This window comes from Mixophyes fleayi, chromosome 5, assembly GCF_038048845.1.
Source record: "Mixophyes fleayi isolate aMixFle1 chromosome 5, aMixFle1.hap1, whole genome shotgun sequence".
NCBI classification, from domain to species: Eukaryota; Metazoa; Chordata; class Amphibia; order Anura; family Limnodynastidae; genus Mixophyes; species Mixophyes fleayi.
Window position 1 is genome coordinate 77440107 of NC_134406.1, and position 20310 is coordinate 77460416.

A 20310-nucleotide genomic window follows, 5' to 3' on the forward strand; every position below is an offset into this window, starting at 1 on the left:
AATGGTGTAAGAAATGTTTTCTTGGCACACATTAGTCACCTTTATACCAACTGAGCATTGCTTAAATGCAACAGCCTACCTGATTATTGTTGCTGACCATGTGCATCCCTTTATGGCAACAGTCTACCCATCTTCTAATGGATACTATCAGCAGAATAGTGTGCCATGTCACAAAGCACACGATATCTCAAGCTGGCTCCATCATGACGATGAGTTCAGTGTACTCCAATGGACGCTACAGTTACCAGATCTCAATCCAATACAGCATCTTTGGGATGTGGTGAACAGATTTGCAGCATGAATGTGCAGCCAACAAATCTGGAGCAACTGCGTGATGCTTTCATATGAACATGGACAAGAATCTCTAAGGAATGTTTTCAGCACTTTGTTGCATCTATGCTACAAAGACTTCAGGTGGTTCTGGGGAAATGGGGGGGGGGTCCTACCTAGTACTATATAGGTGTACCTAATAAAGTGTCCACTGAATGTATGCGTTCTAGTGGGCTGCCTGGGTATGTTGGCGCTTGTACATGTATAAGCTCCAGCATGCTCTATCAGTCACTAACAGGCAGTTCTTCCATAGCAACATTTAATAATTTTATGTTTACACTATTACTCTGGTAACTGCCTCAGAGGAGTGGCTGGATGAGTCCCAGTGCCATTCAAGGGGCTGGATTGCCCCGATGGGGAGCGGCACATTTCTGTGGGCTAGATTCATAGAAGAAAATCCATCCCTTGCTGTGTGTTGGGACTGGTTTCAAATTATGACAAAGGGACTCCTCACTGTGGGTTTCAATGTTGTTTCATGACCAGACCAGTCCAGTGCTAGTTTCCTCTTTTGCAGAGGTCCCTACACTTGTTGTCCCTCTGCTTCAGCGGTAACCAGCCCAGGCAACACCACTAGTGCTAGTTATTAATTTAGGTGGTTATTTTTACAGAGTTACATAAACTAACAGTGCAACATGTGGTCTGGCAAATGGTACTGCATGTAAACAAGTGTTGACATACCGGCCAAGTTGTGTCTCCAAATGGAAAAACTGTCTGAAATAACACAAATAGGGCCTGATTCATTAAGGAAAGTAAAGCAAAACAAATGAGTAACTTTTCACCTGGGCAAAACCATGTTGCATTGGAGCAGAAGATACATTTCAAATGTGGGGACAGATTTATAATTGGGGTAGGGCATGTCCTGAATCAATTTCAAATATCAGTGTAAAAATAAAGTTATCAAGTATTGGTGTGCTACATGAAAAAACAGCCAGTATCTTCCTTATGTGCAAAATAATAAACTAATTTGTACACCTGCATTGTAATATGGTTTTGTTCAGGAGAAAACGTATTCATTTTTTTTTGCTTTAATTTCCTTAATGAATCAGGTCCAATGTGTTTAAGTGCCAAACAGAAACTGTACATTACTAGTTAACAAGCAGGCAGCACACCAGGTTCAACCTTGGGCTCAGCCTTCTTCCGTTAATGAGGTCACATCATGGCGACACTTTACTTCAACAGTCAGCAATTCCATTCGGAGGAAACTGCTAAAGGACCATATAGAGTTGAATGCAGGTCCAAAACGGAAGCGCAAAATTAACTTATCTACTGCGAATACGGAGTAAAAAGGAGTATGTCTCGGTCTGCTACCTATATAGAGCTGGAAGCAGGCATAGCTATGTCTCTTAGAAGGCACTTCCCTTTTGTGCATGGACCTTGCCCCGTCCGTTAAAAATAAAATAAAGAAATCGAACAGTCCCCCTGAAATTGAGGATTCCACCACCAGACAATGCCAGCCAGAGCTGGTGGCACTATAGCAGGAAAACACTCAGTAAGGTGTCCCCCTGCTACATTACCAACCAGCCCTAGGCACAGGGCTGATTTCCCTAGGGAGATTAGGCTGACAAAAACAAAAAATTGCGGGTTCTTCCCCTCTAGTGCTATCAGCACAGGGCTGGTTTGTCCTAGAGCTATTCCTACACCCCTGGGTGGTGGGTGTGGTTTAAAAAGTAAAAGATTAAATAATATTGTCTGTGGTGCACTACAGATTCCAGCTTGTCCTGGCAGCCTTTAATTGTCTGGACATGCTGGTGCTTGTATTATAATGCGCTCCAGCATACTAATGGCTATCAAGGCATGTTGGCACTTCAGGAACTCAAATCTTAGCTCCCAGAACTCTTGGGTATCCAGCCTTCGATTGCTGGCACTATGCACCAAAAACCATTCCAGTCCCCTTGATTAATGAAACACTGGAACTATTTAGTGAGTATAACACCTTTACAGCATGTAACCGAGACCTTGCAGGATAGCAGGATTTGCATGTACATTACTGGGGCCTGCATGGTTTTGCCGCCAGAACTCTGGGGTCTGCACTGTAAAGCCACCAAAGATTCCAGATTCTGCATTGTAAAGCCACCATTGATTTGGGGTCTCTACAGTATTTCGTATGTATGGATAACTTAATAAAGCATTGTCGTAGTCATATCATAGTGTCTTTTTTTGCTGTGATTCATCAAGCAGCAACAAAGAAAAATTGAGAGGTCACTAGGCTGGTTTAGAAATTCCTTACTAATTGCTGGTTTAAATGTGTAGAGGTATTATTTATCATATCCTCTATTTATATAGCGCCACTAATTCTGCAGCGCTGTAGAGAGAACTCACTAACCTCAGTCCCTGCCCCATTAGAGCTTACAGTCTAAAATCCGAGAGCGAGAGAGAGAGAGAGAGAGAAAAAGAAAGAACCCAGAGGAAACCCACGCAAACACGTGGAGATCATACAAACTCCACACAGATAAGGTCATGGTTGGGCATTGAACACATGAACCCAGCACTGTGAAGCAGAAGTGCTAACCACTAAGCCACCATGCTACTGATTCTAGTGTGTACATGCGTTAGTGATATTAGAGGGAATGGTACATAGGAATCAATGCATATTCTGAATACTTTGTATGACAATCTGTCAATGTTAAGGACACCAACAGCATGAATAAACAGAAGACTGTATTGATATGGGCTGGATTAGGATAGCTATTGTAGTTTCAGTAAAGCTATTTCAGTAAGGTTATTGAAGATCTGAAGCCTTGATATCACCCCTTAACCTTATAAATCCTTATCATAATTAAAATCATGGTTAAAGGTACTAGGGTGCCGGAGGAGCAGTTTCCATAAGAGGCAAGGTCCTTTTGCTATGATAGAAGTGCTGCTGTTTTAATATACTTTGTTACTTTACATCCTACTTTGTGATGTCACATGCTTATTTGTGTCATTATCAACTATTATGAAATCATAAACACTGAACATTTTTCACGAAGATCCAGTATGTTTGTTACACCCTTATGTAAAGACGCTTAATAAGCATGCAAACATAATGATTTACGGATCCTGGCATATAGTTAACTGCTAGCCTGTTAAAGCTTATGCAAAATTATGCTTTGGATTGTTTGACATTGTTATAAATTTTTATTTTAAGAGAGTTCCATTGTGAGCTCTTTTATGTTTAATTAAATAGACATAATAGACCAAAACTTATATTTTGTAAATGCAGGTCCATTTCTATATCTTATCATTGGTAAGATATTCTCTCTTGCAGAATGTTTCCAAGAGTACTTGTATATTCAAGGGTGGGATTACATGCAAAAACATATTTGTGCCTGTGATTTCTAATTGCTGACATTGGGCAAATACCACAGTAGTGAAGTTTGACATGCATACAATTAAGCCTCTGGAAAGCAAATGTAGGTACCATTAGATACACTCTGATAGTGTATCTAACCAAGGACAAACCATATGATAGGACTTCACAACTCTTAATAAATACCAATTAGCCACTAGTTCAACTGAAGATGTAAAAAACAAACTACACTGGACATCAGTCCATAGTATTGGTACTGTCTAACCAGCATTTGTGCTCTCATTTCCAATTAATTCTGTTAAGACCTGTAACATATTAAAAACAAAACTGCTTTGTGGTGAAAAAAAAAAAAGTATTTATAGCACTATTCTTTGAAATTCTGCAATAAAATATTCAAGTACACATTAAAATGCAGTTTACCAGCAGTACCCTTTCCCCTCTCTAAAAGAAGTCTCTTTCTTCACGGAGTAGGGTTTGTAAGCAACGGATGATGATCTAGAATAGTATTGCAAGCCATATCAATTTCCTCTCTCTGCATGCACCATGTAAACTCCATGACGGACAGGATTCTCCCACTAGAAGCCGGTATTGTACAGCAGAGATATGCCCTGAGAAGTGCTGGCTTTCATTTCCCGATCACTGCAGCTGTGATACTTTGAGATGTGTTACGCTATTGAAGTCCAAAAAGAAGGGGCCCTCCTGAGCAGGCAAGAATGTAGTGGGGATAATATTATAAATTCCTGCAGGTATATTGTCTATTTCCAAATAGCAGAAGCCGCATCTGTGGAGAGAAAATAAATTGCTGTTTAGACCGTGTGATTTAAGTACCTTGGCTATTTTCTGCAGTTCTTTTATGGAATGAAACATTAAAGTAAAAACAGTCATTTTAAAACTCCATGTAAGAGGCATGTTTTCATACGTTTGAAAATGAAGAATGAGAAACAGTGACATTAAACCTACAATTACAGTTTTTACTGACTGGGGGCAGACATTTTGCTCTCCCTTAAAGTTTTAGCATTGAGCAAAGACAATTCTATAAGTATGTGAATGTTTTGCTTCTATGTCTTTGAAAAAAAGATCAAGATATGTAAACAAAAATCTTCTGCAGAATACAATGTAACTGTTATTTATCTAAATCTGTGCTTTAGGAAATTGGGGCAGAAATATGACAGCATGTCTTGAGCAACCCTGTAAGTGTTTTACTAAGTAAGCAGTGTTCATCAACTATCTGCACATATCAAACAACATTTGTAAAGTTTAATTCCACTTTAAGACATACTGTAACATGCATTTTAAATGTGAAATGTATGAACAAACTGCATGATATGACAAGCATGATACCTGTAATCTCCGCTGCTTTTCTTCTGGAAGCTTGATGACCCTGGATCTCCAGATGTGGACACTGTAATCACCTCAAATCCCACGCTGTACTGCCTAAATGGTAAATAAAAAGATTTGTGTCTTTACCAAAAAATTTACTAAGAAGTGCCTAAGTGGATGAACATTTAAGATGTTATACAATAATTTTATACTGCATCACTATTTTTCTTATATACTACTATATTTTGCTGTTACTAAATAATCTGTTGAGGCTACATATGATTCAAACAAACAGAAGTCAAGTAGAAAACTACAGTATGTAACCAGGGAGGACACACATTTAATCATTTACAAAGGGCTTTGCAGTTCATTACATGGCTACACAGTTACCTGACAAGTCACATGACCCACTACAGCCCAGAGGATAGTGGGTGGTGATGTGTGGATCTTCACAATAGGGAAAAATATGTAAACACTAGGGTAAGTGATAATACCAACCAGTAAACCATGTAAATGTCACAGAAAGATATGAGTGATTGGAGAAGCATAGTGGATGGTAAATGTAAGTATATATCAAAATTTGTTACAGCAAGAATACCCATAAATGATTTAAAAACGCAGTACTCCTTATTGTCATCTGTAAGGGGTAGCTATAAGTAGTAACTGCAGATCATAGAATGTGCTATGTCATTATAATGTAATAATAATCTCAAGATGAGCATTACAAACCTTGGTCCTCTCAGCTCAACCAGTAATGGTCCAGCTTTCTCCATGTTAAATTGGTAAATGGGGTTATTTTTGTGGGTATCCCTGAAGTTGCCACATCCTCCAGCACTCTGACCTTTCCACTGGCCATTAATCTGGAAGAAAACATTTCCTTTTAGATCCCAGAAAGGAAAACAACAGCACTAGTGAACCGGAATCTAAAAAACACATCAGGCTTACCCGTTTGTTTACTGTGCATGGTGTTGGGATCTTGGAAAATGTAAACTTTGTAGCAGCATACACCTACAATACATAATAACCAAGTCACATCATTTGATTAAGGGTTTAGCTTTTTTCTTCCTGGTTTGGAAGCGTGACGTGAGTAGGACCATTCCACCAGGCTCTTCCTCAGGGGCAGGCTGGGTTGGGGGGCAGGGGGGAATCTGCCAACCGGGTTGGTCCCATAGTGGGCTAACTTGGGCTGTCACTGGGCCACCTGCATTTTTTTTCCTTTAAACTCGGCTGCCGAGTCAAGTCTTTCCCCCAGGCTAAAATTTGCTAGCCCTCCCCTACTCTTCCTTTATGTCACATGACAAGTGACATCGTATTCCTTTGCTCTCAGCACCTCATTTAGTCCACATAAATTGACAGGGGGTATATTATGCTTGCATGTGTACTATATGAATTACTGAGGTTTAAAATATGACTATTATGTAAAAGATCAATTGTGTTTTGGAAGAAAAAAAAAGTAACTTTTGCAAATGCATATACAAGTATATACATACTTGTGTTTATTGGATTAATGACAAGAGGCATCTGTCTGATGCAAAATTCAACAATGTATCTATGCCTTGAATACAATTGTAATTTGAATTAAAAGAGGATTTATGTACTTACGTTAAATCCGTTTCTCTGATTCCGTCTGGGGGACACTGCTTACCATGGGTTGTGGAGGGAGCTTGGGGAGTTGGCACCTAACTAGTTAACTTTAGTACTGCCGACAGACCCCTCCCCTCTACAATCCCCCTGCCCCCTCTTGTTCAGTTAATTATAAAGCAAAAGGAGTAAAGGCCAGTCAAACAAGAGCACACAGAAGAAAAGCAGAAGGGAGGGATCGCAGTGTCCCCCAGACGGAATCAGAGAAACAGATTTAACGTAAGTACATAAATCCTCTTTTCTCTTTCATCCAGTCTGGGGGACACTGCTTACCATGGGGACGTTCTAAAGCAGCCCACTAAGGGTGGGACTACTCTGAAAATCCCGCTCGTAAAGCACTACGAGCGAAATTTGCATCTGCAGATGCAAATACATTAAACTGATAAAATTTTGTAAAGGTGTGGACAGAGGACCAGGTGGCTGCCCTGCAAAGCTGGTCCGCAGAAGCCCCATTTCTCGCTGCCCACGACGCCCCTACCGATCTTGTGGAATGGGCCGAAAGTCTCTCCGGCACAGGACGGTTAGCCTTTATGTAAGCTTGCTTAATGGTTGCCGTAATCCATCTTGCAATGGACTGTTTTGAGGCTGGCCAGACTCTCTTATTAGCATCATAAAGAACAAACAGAGAATCAGTACGCCTAATCTGAGAAGTTCTTTTGACATAAATGCGGAGAGCCCTAACCACATCTAACTTTTCCATATATTGTTGATCCGAATGGGAAGAAGATGAGAAGACCGGAACTATAATTTCCTGGTTCAGACGGAAAGCCGAAACTACTTTTGGAACGAAGGGAGGGAGGGTTCTTAACACCGCTCTGTCCTCGTGGAAAACCAGATATGGTTCCCGACAAGACAGAGCCCCTAATTCCGAAACCCTACGTGCAGATGCAATAGCCAAAAGAAAGAGGACCTTCCAGGTCAATCACATCAAATCTGCCACAAGTAATGGCTCAAAAGGAGGCCCTTTAAGCATATCCAGTACCAGGTTGAGATTCCAAGGCGCCGTAGGCGGAACATAGGGAGGCTGAATATGCAAGACTCCCTGGAGGAAAGTCCTAATATCTGGTAAATCCGCTAATTTCAGGTGAAAAAATTCTGAAAGTGCCGAAACCTGCTTCCAGGATGGAGTGACCACTTCCCCGGCATCATCTGGTTTCGACTTAGGTAGTCGGCCTCCCAATTTCTTATTCCTGGAATGTATACTGCCGATATTGCTGGAACGTGTTGTTCTGCCCAAACCAAAATTTGAGCTGCAATATTCATTGCAGCTGCACTCCTGGTTCCTCCCTGCCTGTTGACATATGCCACGGCCGTGGCATTATCTGACTGAACTCTGACAGGGTGACCCTGGAGGAGGGACTGGCCCCCCGGAGGGCCAGTAGAATTGCCTTCAACTCCAGTACGTTTATGGATAGGGCTGATTCCCGAACCGACCAAAGTCCCTGGAGCCTGAGGTGCAGGATTACCGCCCCCCAACCTTTTAGGCTGGCGTCTGTCGTGGCTATGATCCAAGACCATGGAGCGAAGGACCTGCCCACTGTCATGTGATCCTGAATCAGCCACCACTGAAGTGATTCTCTCGCCCCTGGAGATAGAGATCCTCTGGAGATCCAAACGTAGGTGGGATCCTGACCATTTCGTCAACAGATCCCACTGAAAACATTGAGAATGGGCTCGACCGAAGGGGACGGTCTTGAAGGAGGCCACCATCTTTCCCAGCAGCCGCATGCACAAGTGCATTGAGGGGCTGGGAGAAGACAAGACTTGTGTTGTTATACTCTAAATTGAACTGAACTTCTCGACAGGCAGGAACACCTTTTGCTGGCTGGTGTCCATAATGAGCCCTAGGAAAACCATGCGTTGACACGGTACCATCTGGGATTTCCTTAAATTTATTAGTCATCCATGGCACTCGAGAACCGCCAAGGTGAGGGATAAGTGATGACGTAAGCAATTCTCCGTGGAGGATTTGATGAGCAAGTCATCCAAATAGGGCACGACCTGAACTCCTTGAAGGTGAAGACATGCTGCCATAACTGACATGATCTTCGTGAAAACCCTCGGTGCTGTTGAGAGGCCGAAGGGTAGGGCTCGAAACTGATAGTGGAAGGATCCCACCGAGAATCTTAGGAGAGACTGATGTTGGATCCAAATGGGAATGTGGAGGTATGCATCTTTTATGTCTATGGACGCCATAAACTGATTCTTCTCTAAGTCGTTTATCACTGACCTTAGGGATTCCATCCGAAATTTGTCCACCCGTAAGTGCACACTGAGGCCCTTTAAGTTTAGGAGGGGACGAAAGGAGCCGTCCGGCTTTTTGACCAGAAACAGGTTTGAATAAAACCCCTGTCCCTTCTGGTAATCTGGGACCCTGCAGATAACTCTTTGAGAAAGAAGAGAGGCGACACAATCCTGTATTGCCTGCCTTCTTGATGGATCTCGGGGGAGCGGGGTCATGAAGAAGCGATGTGGAACCGGGCCCAGCAGGTCTATCCTGTACCCCTCTGATATAATGCCCCGAAGCCAAGGATCTTGGGAGGACGCTGCCCACTGTTCCTGAAACAAAGACAGATGTCCCCCCACTGGCCCCTCCTCCAGGAGAATAGAGTGGTCGTCAGGATGCAGGCTTTTCCTGGGTCTTGGAGGCCTGGCGTCTAGCTGAAAACGAGGATCTCCCCCTGGCAGAGGAGCCTCGAGAATTGGGCTGTCTGCCTCTAAAGGACTGTCCTCTAGGCAAGGAGGTCCCCCTAAAGGGCTGACGAAAGGAGCTGACCCGAGGGTTTCGGCTCCTGCTAGGAAATACCGGCAAGGAAGTGCTTTTGCCCCCCCATTGCCTGGGAGATTAGGGTATCCAATTCCGGGCCGAACAAACCTGCTGCAGAAAAAGGAATGGATTCCACTGACTTTTTTGATTCCGCATCTCCTTCCCAGTATTTCAGCCATAACGTTCTTCTTGCTGAAATAGATGCAGCCTGAATAGAAGAGGATACAGCCGCTGTGTTCTGGGCCACCTCATAAAGGTACTCCGATGCCTCCTTCAAATGCAAAGCCAGGGGAAGTAAATCAGAGTCCTGCAAGGCCTCTGCCAGCTGGTCTGCCCATGCTTCCATGGCTCTAGCCACCCAAGCTGAAGCAAATGTGGGCCTAAAGGAAGAACCCGCAGCCGTAAAAATAGATTTCAGCTGGGATTCCACTCTGCGGTCATTGACATCCTGCAGAGATGCAGAACCTGGAGCTGGGAGTAAAGTGTGCTTGGCCAATCGGGCTATTGGAATATCCACTTTTGGAATACTCTCCCAGCGAACCACATCTTCCTCCTGCAATGGGTACAGGGCAGAGAACCTTTTGGGAACTGAGAACCTCTTATCAGGCTGTTTCCAGGCTCCTTCTGCAATATCCTTAAGTTCTACGGAAGGGGGGAAACAGATAGCCTTCCTTTTGGCCTTCTTAAAGAGACTTCTGTCTCTAGGAGTAGTATCCTCCGGTTCTGGGAGGTCCAACGCTTGTCTCACTGCTAAAACCAAATTATTAATAAATTGGCTTTTAGAGCTTTCTTCCTGTCCCAAAGGTTGAACCTGGTCAGGATCAGAATTAATTTCCCCCTCTTCTTTTGAATACTCCTCAGAGTCTGAAAGGACCATAAGGATATTATTAGATCTAGGCCTCCTTCTTTTAGCAGGCGGAATGTTTGGGGATTCAAGTAACTGGTTTAGTTTATCCAAACCCTTTATAAATGCTGCAGACCATGCCGGATCTGTGAGAACAGGGGCTAGGTATGTATGAGAAGAGGAAGGTCCTGCTATAGACGTTCCAATAGAACCTGTGGTAACAGGGAGGCCCAACTGAGTACTAGTATTATTAGCCACCGAAGTAGCCACAGTAGATAGCAATTGATTAGATTGAAAAACCATCTGTGCTAAAGAGGAAACCGACTGTGTCAGGGAGGTGACCCAGGCCGGTTCCTCCGTCAGTGGGGCTGAAATATGCTGGGTTTGCGCAGGGGGGACCCCTGCCTCGCAGACAGAGCAGAGCGCCAACGGGTCCTTCTGCCCACAGGGTAATTTTACAATACATTTAGAACATGTAAAATATTTTGCAATAGGGCCCTTTCCCTTATCTGACATTTCTTAATAAAGGAAGGCACACCAAGCACACAGACTTAAATTGTTAAATTTAGCTGAGTAGAGAGAGAGATATAAATGTGTGGAGAGAAAAGTGTAAAACTACAAGTAATCAACTAATCTAGATATAAAAAGTTGTACTTGTAATATTTTAAACACAAAATAATACTTAAGCAAGTAGGAGAACTATAAAATAACCCCTACTAACCCACTAGTACACAGCAATACAGAATATGTGTTTAAATAAATCAAATACTTAGCCCATAGGCCAAACAGGGGAGAAGTCCAAGAGCAGTGTCCTGGTGCCTGCTCCCTCAGATCAGTTCTCTCTTCCCGGGCTTCTCCTTGGCGCCAGAAGACTGGGATAAACCATCTCTCTCTCTGGAAGGAGGGGGAGCTCTATTTCTTAGCTCCCCCCCTTCAGTAGTGCTGCCTCTGCAGCGATTCTGTGGTCCATATAAAAAATAAAAAGGGTTAGGTGGCAGAGTAGTGGAGACCTCCAGGGGAGGTCTCCGCAGCGGATAATACCTGATGCCCCCTCCTATATATGAGGGGGGATCCAGGTATAGCCCCCTTCTCCTCTCCTCCGTTTTCCAAGATGACCGCCGCCAATGCAATATCCGATAACCGGCGCTCTATGCCTGCAGTGGCAGCGCCGGTTATCGGGGAGGCTCCAGGAGTGACAGCGGTCCGTGAGACCGCTTGTCACTCCCAATTCAGGCACCTATTCTTCTTGTTTTCCTGTCCCTGTCAGTGAGAGCCGCTGGCTCTCATCTGACAGGGTAGTGCCTGCGCTGTCCTGCTGTGAGTGTGTTCTCTATATTAGAACACACTCCAGCTCTGCCACCTATGAAAAAAAAATAAAATAAAAGAAATAAAAGTAATAAAATAAGCTACAGTACTAAAACACTGCCCAACTCCATGGGCACCTAAAAAAAACTGAACAAGAGGGGGCAGGGGGATTGTAGAGGGGAGGGGTCTGTCGGCAGCACTAAAGTTAACTAGTTAGGTGCCAACTCCCCAAGCTCCCTCCACAACCCATGGTAAGCAGTGTCCCCCAGACTGGATGAAAGAGAAATATTATTTATATAACACCACTAAATTACATTCGGTAGGGTGTCACATTTTACAAACAGAATTACATTCCTTCACAGAGAATTTAATTTACAATTACAAGATTGTACATTCATACGTATGAATGTAATGTGCCACTGTCTTAGGGATTCTCAACATTTCCTGGACATACGAATTGATGCATTTTCTAATCCATAAGGCCAACTGTTACATCTCAGCTAAGAGCCAAGCGATGCTCAATTAGGTAAAGTTCATAGCATATGAGCCTATTATATCTGCTGTCCTGTCACTTACCCTGAGCGTATAGTGGATAGTGTTTTGCTTCTCATACTGAGACACCACTAATGTAAAGGTGTGAGTTCCAGGTGAGGTCAGGGATATCTTTGTCAGGTAGTGAGGACTATTTATCCGGATTCCATCAATGTAAGGAGCAGGGTCAGCTAAAATGTAAAACAGTAAGCATTCAACAGCATAAATTGATCAATGCCAGATGAGGCATTTATAAAACATTACATGAGGATATCAGATGAAGACCAGTTGGCTCACGTAGAATTCCGCCCTCGTCCAAATATAAGCAATAACTTGTATACCCTTGTGTGGCGACATCTAGGGCTTGTTCACCCTTTGAGACAAGTGTGTAGGTTTAAATGCATGGTACTTAACATTTGTGCATGTATGTGTACATTACAGATGCCTGTCTTACATGTCTTGAACATAATTTACTTTTAACAATAGAAGTCCTACAAGGCCTTCTTCATAACTGAGCATTTTCGTATGTTATTTAATGCAAAAAAAACCCATTAGAAATATGTTTAATTTAGATCAATGGTGCGATGGTCAAATTATTTTTTTAGTTGAGACCCAAAATATACGAACTCTGGGGTCCACAATTTGCACACCACTGGTTTAGACCATTCGCAGAATAAAAGAAAGGACACCAGAATTACAAACCCCCTCCAATACTTCCTGGCGAGGTATGTGCCTCACCCATGAATTACAGGGATAAGTGCCAGTGCACTATAATTTAGAACACTGCGTCCTAAAAACATAACATAACATGAATTTTTCCTTCCATTCAGTTGAATAATACAATTAATAAATCAGTGAAATATTTGATCATTTGAAATAGGCATACACTCAAACATAGCCTTAAGCATTACACACATTTATATTTTTTCCTGTTAAACAGCAAACCAGTATTGAAAAGCAACTAATTTAGAGATTTTGGGTTAATACCATAAAAATATCACATTGGAATATGGAGTCTTTTGTACATAAATATGCCTTCATTTCACAAAAGTACTTGATTATAGGCTATGTGGCATATAAGGTAGAATATCTACCACATGCCAACAATCTTGCAGTCACTGTAATTTCTACAGCTGCAAAACTAGTAATTCACAGCGCTATGTTTAAAAGTGATCGAAACCTCCTTTCATATTTTACAGCTGTTATTTGCCAGGTAAAACAGCAAGCTGGAAATGTACAAAAGAACCAGACGTGAAAAGGGGTCAGATATCTATGATCTTTAATACACTGTATGTCTATGTCCTACCTGCTGCATTCAGAACGGGACGTATGATTTACCTCTTTCAGAAAGCAATGAAAGCAGTGTATATTTATTTAAGGTATGTCCATTAAACCTAAGCTATACATTAAATCAATATAAAAAAAAACAGTTGGTGATGTTCCCATATATGCCTTTTTATAAAAAAAAAAAAATTAACTTTTTAAACCTTATGTATGTACCTACCAGGTATTGGAGATGAAAAATACTGTGACCCACTCTATAATTTTAAAGATGATCATTTGTGAATGTAGCTGAAGCTTTTTATATATACTGGCTTGAATTTAAGGTTTAGTTTTCATTTAAACTCACCAGCTAGTGCATTTCATATACTTTTCTAAACTTTAAAACTTACCTGGGTAATAAACCTTCTTGCCATCATTCTTATAAACAACCAATGTTATAAATTCTCGATTTTGTGCAAAGTCATCCTATAACAAATAAAGTAAAAACAGAATTTTATTTCAGCAACTTGTTTATACTCTAGCAAAATTGACCTGAACAATGACATATCGAAAGAGGAAGTTTAAATAGTACAAAAGTAGTTACTTTAATAAAATGAAATAATACTGCATGTAATTCTGTATTTCTTATGCAGTAATAATGGATCAGCTTGGCAAACTATTGAGTTCTGTGGATAGCTTGTATGCTTGTGTGGTAGGTGTTTATGGGCAGGACTGCCATGAGGAATTTCAGACCCTGGTACAGTAACTTCTTGGGGTTCCTTTCATAGATGCCAAAGGGGGTGTGGCCTCACCAGGTTAGTGACTCCCCCACTACACAGAGTCCAGGCAGGCCTGGCTCCAGGTATTTGGTACCTGCCCCCTCTCAGCATCCCTTGTTATGGGTAATCTGTATGTAGGAATAGGCAATATATTTCAGTGGTTACCAGGTGTATACATTTTAGAGGAACACCTATCTTTGGAATAGGTTGTGTGGTGCACATTGTACAGGTGATGGTGCAGATTAATGTAAATGTTTTCATTAAACGTTAGTATTGAATTGTTGGTGGGGCACAACTGAAGCATGTTTGTTAGTGTAGTGGGTAAGAGTGTTAATCCATTTAGTGTGTGAGTTTTAGGACATCAGCATGGCTTACGTTTTATTATAATGTGGGCATCAGAGTTATGTGGAGACCTCCCTAGTTCCGATTTTCAGACCGCCACAGAGTGTGCCCTATAGAGAGGTGGAAGTGGCTTTGGAAATTTGACTCATGTGCATTTTGCACCATACACAAAATACATGCATGCCTTACAGTTACATGACTTCTACCCCCTATGCACTTTATACACACATTATGCTGCTTCTAACACATATTCCGCCTCAAAAATGTACATACATGACTAACATATACATTCTGTCCTATCCATATATCTCACACACACACACACGTATCCTTCCTGATACACACTCATACATTCTGCTCCATACATACATGCATCACACACACATGGATTCTTCCACATGTGAACATCATATGCAATTTCTCCCCCCACACATTGTGTCCCATAGACACATTCATACATATATACTTCCACACACACCTACAAAGTGCCCCATACATGTATGCATTAACCCTATAAAGACCTGCATCTGTTCATATATGAACGTTGCTAAATACACAGATGCATCCATCCATTCTCTCGCATGCACACAGTAAGTCCCATACATACACAAATACATACTTTGCACATATACATGCATTTTATGCAATACATACATCACACAGTTATTTGGCCCTGCCATACCCGACAGAAGATCCAGGGCATGTGGCGAGGACAGACAGACAGCACTAGGTCAACTCCGGGACCATGGATACTGCCACGCCACTCACCATGCTGCCATGGGGAGGTGGAAAGTGTTGAGGGCAATACCCGGTATTAGGCCAGCGTTCTACCTCTGGAATGGAGATATTAGAGGAGGAAGTAGAAAAGGAAGAGCAGGGAAATGCATGGGGAAGTAAGGGTGTACAGGTTGGAGGGGTACAAAACAAAACAATCTGTGTGTCCTTGGGTGAGGAGGATGGTTGGGACAGTAACTCACCTTTGTTGGAGACCCAAGGCATGCTGCCAGGGAAGACGGAGGAAAATATTTAGGGTTTGGCATTAACTGGTTTTAGGCCAGCATTCTTCCTATGGTGAAGGTAAAGCAGCAAAGCTTAGGATGGTTGGGACTAAACTTGAAGAAACAGGTGGAGGGTCCTGCAGGAGGCAAGTTAAACTGGGATGTGGCTATTGTGTATTATTAAGGTACAGGGCAATGCTGTATTGTAGTGAGAGGTAGCTAACAGCAGCTGGAACAAAGATCATATATAGTAGGAGAACTGGCACCTGGGAGCGGTATGTAGTGCAAAGGCTCCCTCACCCGCAGTTACTCCATTTTAGAGCAGATATTTTTTGGCATGGGCAAGGTAAGACCGATCCAATGGGGAGAGAGACTCTCCCTCCTGGCTCTTACTGGCCCCTGTGGTGCACTGTGTAAAAACTGAATCCTCCCTGTATAATATTGACTCTTAATTGGCTCTAGTGCACTTTTGTTACAGTTCAGCAACATTTTTACATGTCTCACTTTTTCAACAAAAGAGAAAAATACATATTTATGCTAGAGATGGAATATTTTCATTGGATGGTTTTGCTAAGAACTATGGAGAATGCACTGCCAAGGTTGTGCATTTAGAATGTATTATTATCAGCCATAAAGCACTGTACAATTAGTAAAAGATCAGACATTAGATACAAGCGTAAAACAAAATAAAGGCTAAACAGCACTGGCTTGTGACAGCTTACAATATAAGAGAAGGGAACAGAACAAGAAAGACAAGTTATGGGCAATATGAGGGGGCAGGTTGGTTGAAAGTATGTTGGCTGGAAACAGGTGATGTGAAAGACAAGCTAAAATGAGTCTGAGTAATCTTCTCCGAAAAAGTCAGTTTTAGTAATGATTTAAAGGTTGTCAACCATGTCCAAATCTGACAGAGTGGGAGTTCCAAAATAGAGGGGCAGCTCTAGAGAAGTTCTGTAGACACAGATAAAAAAAGTAGGTACCCGAGAGGTGATATGCAATGATTTAGTCCACATATATAGTGAATAATACCAGTAAACAGTAGAATGCTCCTTGAAAGAGGTTTTCAGTTTCTTTAGCACTTGGGCGATTAACTACCTCTGCAATCCCTATCTCGGCTCAACTAGTAAAACTGCAGTACACAGAAGGAGCTGGGATGCACTTAAGTAACTTTTACTAGTTGACGAAGGAAAGGGCTAATTTGCATAATATTTTGATATCAGCTACTGTTTTTTATTATTGCGTCCTTCTCGCTGTCTTAATAGTGTGTCATTTTCACTCCACTACAAGCGACAGCTACTTAGTGCTAACACAAATTAAATTAAAGTGTTGCCTATAGCTTAGGCAGCCTGAGCCCTGCTACGAGTGAGTGGAGATTACATAAAGTTGAGACCTAACGGCTCATTTTTAAACAGTGGACATGCGATTCCAGAACAGTAATACAGATAATAATCATTAACTTGAAATGTTATTGTTATTTCATTGATAACAGACAATGTCCTATATTTAAAAACATAATATTAAAAATTTATTTCCATGATAATGTTCCTTTAAGAGGCCTCAGCACTGGGAAGCATGTCCTGGGCTGCTAATACTTTACAAAAAGGTCATGACTGAAGTGCATTCGACCTGAATGTTGATTAACAAACATAAGGACTCTCACAACACTACCAGAGGAACAACATATCTATACATTATCATCTGGCAGGTCACAAAGTACAAGTGAGCAGTAATTAGTGACTTGGTAAATGTATTAGTGATTTCTCAAGCTTGTGCTGGTACAGTATGTATTGTTCTGGTTAACTATTTACCAATGGTTATAAAGGTGTGATTAGATTATCACTGACCCTGGCCAATAATGTAACTGAGATTTTTACTGTGAATTTTGTTAGCGTTCAATAGATAGAAATATATACCGTATTTTTCGCTCCATAAGACGCACCTGACTATAAGACGCACCTAGTTTTAGAGAAGGAAAACATACACTGGCCCCTTCACTCACACAAAATACACTGGCCCCTTCACTCACACTCACCAACACACACACACTATATTAACACACTGATCCCCACTCTTAGACACACATGCTATGTTAGCACACTAGCACACACACAGTATAGCCTCCAGCACGCACACACACAGTATAGCCTCCAGCACGCACACACACAGTATAGCCTCCAGCACGCGCACACACAGTATAGCCTCCAGCACGCGCACACACAGTATAGCCTCCAGCACGCGCACACACAGTATAGCCTCCAGCACGCGCACACACAGTATAGCCTCCAGCACGCACACACACAGTATAGCCTCCAGCCGACACACACACAGTATAGCCTCCAGCCGACACACACTATAGCCTTATCTTATTCCCTCCGGTGTCTTCAGCGCTGCGGATCCTCCTGAAGGAAAGAAGAAAATAAAACTTACATGTCCAGCATGGAGAAGCGGGTCCCGGCCAGGCTGCAGATCCTCCTGATCGTCCGTCCCCCTGCCTATCTGTGAGGACCTAGCTATCACATGGGACGTCCCAGGGGGACGGACGATCAGGAGGATCTGCAGCCTGGCCGGGACCCGCTTCTCCACGCTGGACATGTAAGTTTTATTTTCTTCCTTCCTTTCTGGAATGCAGTATTCGCTCCATAAGACGCACACACTTTTTCCCCCACTTTTTTGGGGGGGAAAAAGTGCGTCTTATGGAGCGAAAAATACGGTGTGTATATATATATATATATATATATATATATATACACACACACACACACACAATTTTTATCTTGATTTTGAAATAACAATTGCATTTTCTCTAAAACAGGTGCACAGTCAGTATTTAACAATGTAATTAATCTCTTCATTGAAATGAACATTTTGTATGTCTTTTTTACCTCTAACCATGAGTGAAAAAATGTATAGAGAATCTTTTAAGTCTGAAACAACATATTGAGGAAACAGATAAACACATTTTTGTATGGCTAATCCATCATTGCATCTGACTGACAGAAGTCCTAATGATAGCAGGTAAAACATGTAGAATGAAGGAGAATGCTCTAGAACAGTGTGATGGTAATAGTGTATTCATTTATACTAAATCCCCCTAATGGGTAAAAAATAGAACAAATTTATACCTTGGCAAAACCATGTTGCACTGCAGGAGGGGATTTAAAATGTGCAGACAGATTTAGAGTTAGGAGAAGGTATAACCTAGCTTAACTCTAAATTGCAGTGTAAAAAGAACACTAGCATCTGTGCGCTACCTGCGAGCAGCAAGCTACGTGCATGCAAAACAAGAGAAAATGAATATGTACTCCTTGCAGTGCACATGGTTTGTCCAGAAGCAGATTTGCTCCTTTTTTTACTTTTCTCCTAACTGTAAATGTGGCCCCATGTTTATTCAAAGTATCCCTTAATCTGAGTACATTTATACCAAGCCACTATATTTACATGTTTTAAAAATACTGAATGGGGTTATATATCTTTTATACTTTATTAATAAAGATGATGTTGTTTATAATTATATTTAACAGACTGTAGTAACCCTTGGAACTATCTGAAATATGTGCACAGGTCAAGAACCTAGGCTCTACCATGATTACCATCAGGGAGGTAACCTTTCTGGATAATAGTTTAAGTAGTTAAAGTTGAAAATCGTGCACTCTACTGAACTCCTGCCTCATAGTGTAATTATTATTAATTCTTTTTAAAAAATATAATACACTAATGACCATCACAAGCTGAGAACTTGACTGGAGTTAAAATTATCCATTCATTTTCATTTTGTATGTCACTTATGGCTGGAGTAGGCTTCATTGCAATTACCATACTTCACCACATTGTGGAAATAACGGCTAATTGGCATTCACATTTAAAGAAATAGTGTGACATTTAGTAGGTGCTAACTAGAAAGATAGTTAAATGGGGTTGTTGATTTTTGGACTACTACTTCTTAATAAATTCTGGCCCAGACATATAGAAATATTACTAGTAAATGTTTCCTGAATTGGAAAGTCGTCTCTCTACTGTTTGAACTTATTGAAAGCTGTCCATAGCACTTCATTAAAGCTCGACTGACGAGCTTTCATTGTTCTATTGTAACGCTATGGACAGACTGAATCCTGCAGTGCTGGCTTTTAGAACTGGGCCAGATTGATTGATTCCTAAATGTATCAGGCAGGAGTGATTAAGAAACAGTTGGTTTACAGTGGAGTTGAAGACTCAGAGGTTGCCTATATCTTTGTTAGGGAACTGTGCATACTATAAAGCAATAATATTTTAGCACGATCACAATGGTTTCTAAACAAAAGCAGTGACTGGACGGTTACACAAACCTTATCAGTGATGTGTCTGCTTAGCAAAATCCACACTGCAGCACCACCTTTTGGACACTGCACATCAAGCTTGTATTGAGGATTGTTTGCAAGACTGTAAGCATCTTTCACTGGACCCTGCTTTGCATCCCATGTACTGTAAAAGAAGATTAAATATTTACAATATAAAATAACTTTCATCCACAGAGCACTATCAGCATACTCAAAGGGGGGTATTCAATTGTTCCTCCGGCCGCCGGAAAAACGAGCGCGTTAAAACTATTACCGTTTATACGGTAATATTGCGCGCAAAAACCGTTAATACGGTAGTTTACTCGCTGAATTTCAGAGCTGCGAGATGAAATTCAGCGAGTAATTACCGTATAAACAGTAATAGTTTTAGAGCGCTCGTTTTACCAGCGGCCGGAGGAACAATTGAATACGCCCCTTAAAGTATGATTGAATGAGCAGGTGCTAATTTTATACTTTTTAGTTATACTAGTATTGATAATGGTTTTTACTTAAAATGTAAATAAATAAAAATACTATGTTCTTAAAGGAATTCAACAACATCTACTTACTTACTAAAAAAGACCATTA

The 20310-nt window shown here is 41.5% G+C and overlaps 1 protein-coding gene across 1 annotated transcript in view; it reads right to left on the reverse strand.

The window, feature by feature from the left end:
• Positions 1-3496: 3496 nt before the first annotated feature.
• CAPN7 (calpain 7) overlaps positions 3497-20310 on the reverse strand; it is a 51505-nt gene continuing 34691 nt past the window's right edge. Inside the window, exons 15-21 of the mRNA XM_075212426.1 lie at positions 19732-19867; positions 13701-13776; positions 12073-12218; positions 5885-5947; positions 5669-5799; positions 4961-5053; positions 3497-4400 (exon numbers count right to left, since the gene is read on the reverse strand). Coding sequence (XP_075068527.1) covers positions 4256-4400; positions 4961-5053; positions 5669-5799; positions 5885-5947; positions 12073-12218; positions 13701-13776; positions 19732-19867 — 790 coding nt within the window. The 3' untranslated portion in view covers positions 3497-4255. The remainder of the gene's footprint in view (positions 4401-4960; positions 5054-5668; positions 5800-5884; positions 5948-12072; positions 12219-13700; positions 13777-19731; positions 19868-20310) is intronic.